The sequence below is a fragment of the Leptopilina boulardi genome, unplaced genomic scaffold, assembly GCF_019393585.1.
Source record: "Leptopilina boulardi isolate dan_hultmark-lab unplaced genomic scaffold, ZJU_Lbou_2.1 LbouV2_100, whole genome shotgun sequence".
Classification (NCBI taxonomy): Eukaryota; Metazoa; Arthropoda; class Insecta; order Hymenoptera; family Figitidae; genus Leptopilina; species Leptopilina boulardi.
Window position 1 is genome coordinate 20580 of NW_026137642.1, and position 8669 is coordinate 29248.

General features: G+C 32.6%; 1 protein-coding gene across 1 annotated transcript; it reads right to left on the bottom strand.

Moving 5' to 3' along the window:
- Window positions 1-1410: 1410 nt before the first annotated feature.
- On the bottom strand, window positions 1411-8343 carry LOC127291554 (uncharacterized). The gene is made up of 4 exons (XM_051320745.1): window positions 8248-8343; window positions 7943-8083; window positions 5356-5425; window positions 1411-5012 (listed from the first exon to the last, which is right to left on the bottom strand). The coding sequence occupies exons 1-4, from the start codon at window positions 8341-8343 to the stop codon at window positions 1411-1413; spliced, it is 3909 nt and encodes a 1302-aa protein (XP_051176702.1).
- Window positions 8344-8669: the final 326 nt, after the last annotated feature.

The following is an 8669-nucleotide window of genomic DNA, read 5'->3' on the forward strand; positions in this document are numbered from 1 at the left end:
GAAAGATTTAACCGCACACTAAAAAATATGATGTGGCCACAGTTCAACTTACGAGGAAGTTATAAATGGGAAGACATTTTACCATCTCTTGTTACAAAGTATAATAACAATAAACATCGTACTATTGGAATGAAACCTAAGGATGTCAGCAGAGAAGATGAAAAGAAACTGTTGAAACGCATCTCCAAACAAAGAAAAATTTTGCCTAAAAAAGCAAAATTCATAGTTGGTGATCGAGTACGAGTGAGCAAGTATAAGAATGTTTTTGAAAAAGGATACACACCCAACTGGACGACTGAAATTTTCACCATTATTCAAGTCAAATCAACGAATCCAGTAACTTACAAGCTGAAGGATTATCAAGATCAACCCATCGAAGGCGGCTTCTATGAAGAAGAAATTTCCAAAGTGAAATTTCCAGATATTTATTTGGTAGAAAAAGTCCTTAAAAATCGTCGTAATGAAATCTATGTCAAATGGCTTGGATTCGATAATTCTCACAATAGTTGGATAAAAAAATCAGAAATGTAAAATTTGAAAAGTTAAAGTTAACTATTTGAAAAGTTAAAGTTAACTATTTGAAAAGTTAAAGTTAACTATTTGAAAAGTTACATTTAAAAAGCATGTAAATATTTGAAAAGTTAAAGTTAACTATTTGAAAAGTTAAAGTTAACTATTTGAAAAGTTAAAGTTAACTATTTCAAAAGTTAAAGTTAACTTTTAGAAAAGTTAAGAGAATGTTCTTTTCATATACTGAATGAAATTAAGCAAGTTTAGACAAATTCCAACTTCATTGTTGAAGGAAACAAAAAAAAAAGTCATTATAATTTTAAAAAAAATTTTAGTCTTTTCACAGACTAGACTTGTTTCAACTTGCTTTTTTTGAAAAGGAACAAAGAAAGAAATTTATGCTTTTCACAGACTAGACTTGTTTCAACTTGCCTTTTTTGAACAGGAACAAAGAAAAGAATTTATGCATTTCATGGTCTAGACTTTTCTCAACTTGCCTTTTTGAACAGGAACAAAGAAAAGAATTTATGCTTTTCACAGATTAGACTTGTTTCAACTTGCTTTTTTTTGAAAAGGAACAAAGAAAGAAATTTATGCTTTTCACAGATTAGACTTGTTTCAACTTGCTTTTTTTTGAAAAAAAAGGAACAAAGGCATCTTCTGAGAATTTATTTATACTTGTTAGAGCTATGTCAACAATTGTAATAATGTATATGAAGGTTATATTAAATAAAGTAGACATAAAATTAATAAAAAGTTTTCATTTAATAAGAATTTCCTTCCACTACAACTCTTTTTTTTCAATATGTATAATAAATATAAATAAATAAGAAATATAAACAATAAATATAAATAAATAAGAAATATACAATAAATATAAATAAATAACAAATATATACATCAGACTTGTAACATTTCTACATCATCATCATCATCATGGTTTACAATATTGCAATGTCCCCAAGCGAGAGTGTCTGTACTATTTTTTAATAAATATCTCTTATCATCAAATGGACTTAAAGCTGTTTTGGTTTGTTTTAATGTGTGTACATTATGCAATTTTGATCTAATACAATACTGTGTTCTAGATTGAATTTGAACGTTTTTTAAGCAGAATAGATAATCATTGAAAGTAATAGTTTTTTTCACAACTGCCGTCTTGATACCTTTAACTTTTTTTATAAAATCTTGACCTTCAACGCGAAGACTGTACATTTTACTCCGCAATCCAACAAATTCTGTTACAATTTTCCCACTGCACTCATCTTTCATGAGACCCAAGACTTTTTTGTTAGCTTGCGGAATGCCATATACATTATTAGCTGGGTAATCTGATGTATCAAATTTGCAAATATCTACCTTCATATCAGAGTAGATATCTGCACATTTAATTTTATACACAAGGCTATCGGTATCAGTGTAGAGTAATTTACAATTATTACCATACTTGATTTTCATATAATTATAATGAAAATCATACATTAATGTTTTAGAAATATCTAAAACGCTAAGTCCAATATAGATTGGCTTATTCATGTACACTTCCGTTTTTGTGAGTTCCACAGCAATCAAGTTATCATTAAAGATAGCTCTTGTGTGGAAGTTTGGTTTTGAAATAAGAGCCTCGGCACCGTACCTACCCTCCCACTTTGTCACAAGCTTGACATCTACATGCTTTCGTACATTTTCCATAGTCTTGCCATAAACAGCATTATTCATAAGTTTGAACAAATTTTTTTCAAACTCATTTTTAGCATTTGTTCGCATCATAGTATTAAAATCAATATAACTTTTTAACCAAGTGGACTGTTTAAATTTTAAAATTCGATGTATATGATTAAGTTTAATACCATGTGCTAATGCTTGTTTAAGTGCACGATAATGGATTATATACTTTTGTTTCGGTAAGAGAGTAGTTAACAGCTTCGATTGTTTTGATCCAGGTGGCTTTGAGTGTTCAGGACAAAATGGTAAGTCACTATGACTGTTATGCAATTCATGAGGGTAATCTAAATCCACTTCTAATATGTAACCAAAAGGTGAATCATCAGGGATGTTAAAGTTAAATGTATTATCTATATTTTTTACCCACTCAAAACCACCGTAGGGAAGTGCTTGTACCATAGCCCATCCATAAAGGTTATTAGCGTCCAAGTACACAATGTAAGATGATTCTTCCTTTTCATTATAATTCTTCATATAATGATTATTAGCATGAGCATATCTATTTGAACATTGGCTAATCCCACCCCTAATGCCACGTTCAATAAACATGATCATGTCAATATCTGTAAGAAGTTCCAACTCAACATTTGTATACTTTAGCATAGCATCCCAACTCAATCCAGGAGTTGTATAATAGTGAGCTGGATCTAAACCATATGCATCAAGACATTGGTCTCTAAAATTTTCAAAAACATCTGCAAGTAATAAAATGTCTGTTTTCATGTATAAATATACATAATCACCGATATTTTTGCAATTAAATGCAGACCAAACCTCTTGTGCATGTAGATAATCTTCATTACTTATATTTGAATCATTTAAGGTACTGTAAAATTTCTCTATTGGCGGTAGTTGTTCCTCATTAAGTTTTAATCTACAATCCAAGTACTCATATGGAAAAATTCCTTTACGGGTTAGTAACTGAATTTTATCCATATCATAGGCTTGAAATTCAGAATTTACAATATTATAATTCGTCAAATAAGATGCTAATTTATCCAAAGATGATGCCATGAATCTAAAGGAATCTATAAATTTAAATTTGATATCATTTGCTGCAACGTGTTTAGTAAAACTTATATATTTTTCTTTATTAATTGGAAGGAGGCTAACATTACCCTCAAACTCAGTCGCGATAGCTTTTATAATGAAATGTGCATCATATCCACTCAAGTTATGGAAAACCACAGGAATAGTTTTTGAAACCTGATATTTCAGATTGCAATCCTGATGAGCGACTCCTCTATATTTACCAGTTATATGACAGTGATCTCTAACCTTAACACCCCCATGCGTGATAATTTTTCTGCAGATGTGACAAACATTAGTATTTTTGAATGCTGCTTTTTGAGTTGCATTTAAGACTTCCATCGGAACGTTAGTTATAAAAACAGGCTCAACATCCTCTGCCACTTGTTTTAATTCACGAGCAAACCATTTTGCTGCATCTTCTTCATTAATAGGGGATGCTTTGTATACTGATAAAGTGTCATCATAACACTTTAAATAGTAGCCAATGCTCAGAAGTTTATGTTTTTGAAAAACTTCTGTATTATCCCCTACGAATGAAGAATCAGTCGCAGGAAGCAGTAGGCTCTCACAGTCAGCATATATGATAAACGGAGCACGCTCCTTGTTATAAAAATTCTTAAAATGAACCCTATTTTGTCCAGGCTTTGGTAAAATAACTTTAGTTTTATTTAGTTTTATACAATTTTCTATATGATTATTAAGCTCCTCTTCATTTTTAAAATAATGTAAACACCGATCACAAATATGCTTCTTATATTCAGACTGTGATAATTGTTTGCCTACAAGCCTGGATAAATTTTTTATCCAAACGAAATGATAAGTGAATGAGGTGGTAGTGTTTGATTTTTCAACACAATCTTCCTCCTCACATTCATCATAATCTTCCTCAATGCGTAAAAGATTCACATGTGAGACTTTCTTACTAGATGAGAGATATAATGGTATTACAGTAAATTTTGATTTATGCTTTTGTAAACCATAAACATTTACTGAAACATCATTTTGAGATTCAAATTTTCGGATATCCTTAAATGTTACAGGAAATGTAATACCTGTAAAATTTAAAGTATCTTCAAATTTCTCATATTTTTTCACTCTTCCCGAATTAGAGGAGGTTTGATATAATGCTGAAAGAATCGCCCACTTGAAGCATTCATTACCTTCTTTTCGGACATTTATACAGGCTTTTTTTCGTTCAATGGCAAGTGGCAGTTTAATGAAACAACCAACACGCATAGGGTTGTATTTGTTAAAGTTCACATCTAATCTGAGAATAGAGTGAAGTTGCCAATTTGATTCTTTCTCCTGAAATTCTTCCATAAGTTTGAGGGTTATTTGCTTAACATTTTCATTATAAAAGTTATTTAAATCTGTTGCAGGGAAAATCTCGCCTGTTTTTGCAATAAATGATTTCAAATCTAAAATACTTGTTCCATCAGCTAAAGTCTTTTTAAATTTAGCTACCAAAACTGTATAAACTTTTAAGCAACCTAACCTATTTAAACAGGCTTTAACTTGATCTTCATAAATTGAAAAGGCATCATCTAAGAATAAATTAACATCTATGTGACTCATATTAATAATTGTTCCGCTTTGAATTCTTGAATTAAATGCCCTATCAGTCACAGTCCATTTAATTCTATCATTCGCTTCCAAACCTGATCCACGTTTCATTACCGAATCAAAGTGGCATTCAAAATAATAAATTTGTTTTAGTAAATTTAAAATTCTCTCCTTTTGATTACCTTTAATAGAAGAGAAACGTTTTGAAAATTTTTTTAAAAGAGAATAATGTTTTTTACATTTGTTATGCCACTCAAATGCGCTAATGAAACGATCATCACCTGACTTGGATGATACAGATTCTAACTCAATTTTCGCAACATTAATGAAATTTTCTGATACTTCACAAATTTCATTAATGCTATCCTGTGAAACTATTCTTTCATAAGGTTTATTATTTCTGCGTGTAGCCATTTTTTATTGTTGTTTTTTATTTAAAACGATACTGTAACAAAAAGAATAAGCTGAAACAGAGAAAAAAAAATGCTGTTGAATGTAGTTGAATGTAGTGGAACCCCCTCTCACGGATATATTTGGAACCTCCAAACTGAATGCTTTTGACCCTTAATTGTTTGTTGTTACTCCTGAGACTAGTCTGCAACAGAATAAAGGAATTTTTTTTAATTATTACTAACATTATATACACATATAAATAAATAAATACTTACATAAAAATGTTCTGACTAAACTTTATAACACACAATGTGTGTAAAAGTAGCACCCCCTCTCTAGCGCGCTTGAGCAAGTTGAGACAGGCAAGAAACAAGTCTTAACTCACTGAGACTACAGTCTGTGAAGTGAAAGTAGTCTCAAGCGTGTTGAGTTAGATGAGATATATGTGCACGCTTCTACTACAACTGCTTCTACGTGTAGGTGGCCCCCTCTCTTGCGCGCCTGACTGAACTCAGTGAGACTGCTACTATTGGTGTGAGTGAGAAGAACCCCTCTCTCTCTCTCTCATGGACCCGACTCAGCTTGGTGAGACAGCTACTATTGGCGTGAGTGAGTAGCACCCCTCTCTCTCTCTCTCATGGACCTGACTCAGCTACTATTGGTGTGAGTGAGAAGAAGAACCCCTCTCTCTCTCTCTCTCATGGACCCGACTCAGCTACTATTGGTGTGAGTGAGAAGAAGAACCCCTCTCTCTCTCTCTCATGGACCTGACTCAGCTACTATTGGTGTGAGTGAGAAGAAGAACCCCTCTCTCTCTCTCTCATGGACCCGACTCAGCTACTATTGGTGTGAGTGAGAAGAAGAACCCCTCTCTCTCTCTCTCATGGACCCGACTCAGCTTGGTGAGACAGCTACTATTGGCGTGAGTGAGTAGCACCCCTCTCTCTCTCTCTCATGGACCCGACTCAGCTTGGTGAGACAGCTACTAGTACTGGTGTATGTAAGGAGGAGCCCCGGGTTGATGCTGCTGATTCTGGAACCTAGAACAGAATGACTTTCCTTGCCACGGGAATCGCCTGAGGTACATGTCGTCCCCACTATTCACAACACCCCACTACCGAACTCCATCCCCACTTGACGCATGGACTACCAACGGGCCCGGTGATGTACGCGCGCATGTGCCGCGCAAACTTTTGAGTCATCCACTGTGCACCACCCACAGCCACCTACTCCCAACCACCCACAGTCCCGCGCGGTATCTCGCGAACCCTTTGTTCCTCGACGTTCTAATTATGATTTTTGAATTTTCGGGGCCGTATATGTTAATATGTAGGAAAGATATATGCAAATTAGGGGGGTGGTGGGTGGCCAAGAGGGTGGAAAGGGGGAGGGATTCTCTAAAAAGGCCTATGCAAATAAGTGGGTGGTAAGGGGGGTGGTGGGTGGTCAAGAGGGTGGAAAGGGGGAGGGATTCTCTAAAAAGGCATATGCAAATGAGTGGGTGGTAAGGGGGGGTAGCTAGGTTACACTCCCACCCCATCTCTCCCACCACATCACTCCCTACTATTACTCTACTGCATCGATTATCCTGTGCGGTAGATCTTGAAAACACTATGAATCACTTAGTAGGTAAAGTAGAAATTCATGGATAACATCTATGAATGATAACTTACCGACTTATGGTAACTTACCTGATATATAGTAATTTATATCTAGGAAGGGTAACTTCCCGACATATGGTAATTTTATCTGTGAAGGGTAACTATGAAATAATAATTAAATAATTTATATTTTTACTTAAAAAATTGGTTATATATTTTTTTATATTTAATTGTCAATATAATTTTTATTATTTTTGAATTAGGGAAAAGGTAAATTATAGGAAGTATACAAAAAAAAATACACACAGAGTATATAGAAATTACAAATTTATTAATTAATGTTATTAAAAAATATTTTAAATATAAAAATATATACAACATTAATTTATTAAATATTATTATATTTTTTATCATTTTTTTTTAAACAAAAAAATAAAAAAAATAATTTAAACTAAATTTGTAAAAAAAAAAAGCTTTTTAATTTCTTTTACTTTTTTTTCCATCATCATCATTGTTAGAGGAGGGGGGGTTGGATTCCGAGGATTTTCTTTTACGAGGATTTGATTTTGAATGAGGGTTAGGAGAACGAATTGTTGGAGTTGGAGGACGATTCAGACAAATGTCTGGGGTTGGAGGACGATCATAGGATATTATAAAATCAGTCGGGGGAGGTAAATTTAGACAAATGTCTGGAGTGGGAGGACGATCATCATCATCATCATCATCTGAAGATGAATCATCTGAAGATGAATCATCATCTGAAGATGAATCATGCTGATGATGAATCATCATGCTGATGATGATGATGATGATGATGATGATGATGATGATGATGATGATGATGATGATGATGATGATGATGATGATGACGATGATGACGATGATGATGATTTAGATAATGATGATGATGATGATGATGATGATGGTAATGATGATGATGCTGGTAATGATGATGATGATGATGATGATTCATCTTCAGATGATGATGATGATGATGATTCATCTTCAGATGATGATGATGATGATTCATCTTCAGATGATGATGATTCAGATGATGTTGATTCTGATGATGATGATGATGATGATGATGACGAATAATTGATGGAGGGGGGTATTGCCTCCGGATCCGATGATGGTTGCGGTTTTGATGATTCAACCCCCCATTTCATTTTTTTTTTAATTTGCACATCAATTATAGTCCTTGTTGGTTTTGATTGATTAATCACGCCCTCTATAACCCTATATTGATACTGATCCCTCTGAAACAACAAATTATAACAAAAAATTATAATAATAATAATAATGGTAATAATAACAATAATAAAAATAACAAAAATATCAACACTACTAATAATAAAAAAAATAATTATTATGTTAATAGTAATAAAAATTAAAATAAAAAAATTAGTTTTTTTTAACATACCATCCAATATTTCGGTAAGCTCCACATTTCGGGATTTATAACTATCATCCATTTCGGCGTCGGTGCCGCTTCCTCCTGACGACGCCTTGGATCCATTTGTAGGCGAACAATAGTTTTTCTTTCAGAATTCTGTACATAAAAATATCAAAATTTGTTAAAAAATGAATTTATAAGAATATGAAAGATTTCTATTAAAAAATTATAAAATATATAAAAATTATACATACCATTTTTTTTTTCTTCAAATTCAAATTTTCTTTAAACAAATCACTTTTTTTTTCACTACACTTTAATGATAATGAATAAACTCAAAGAATTTAATTCAATAAAATTAGTTTTTTTTCAATAAAAATTAAAATATTTTTTTAACTTATTAATTTTTAAAAAATGGAAAAAAATTTTGTTTTTCACTGAACTTTCTT

Coding starts and splice junctions, on each gene's coding strand:
- LOC127291554 (XM_051320745.1), bottom strand. CDS start 8,343: ATGGATCCAAGGCGTCGTCAGGAGGAAGCGGCACCGACGCCGAAATGG. Junction 8,084..8,247: donor GCTTACCGAAATATTGGATG/GTATGTTAAAAA, acceptor TTGTTGTTTCAG/AGGGATCAGTATCAATATAG. Junction 5,426..7,942: donor AACCATCATCGGATCCGGAG/GCAATACCCCCC, acceptor ATTCTGTTGCAG/ACTAGTCTCAGGAGTAACAA.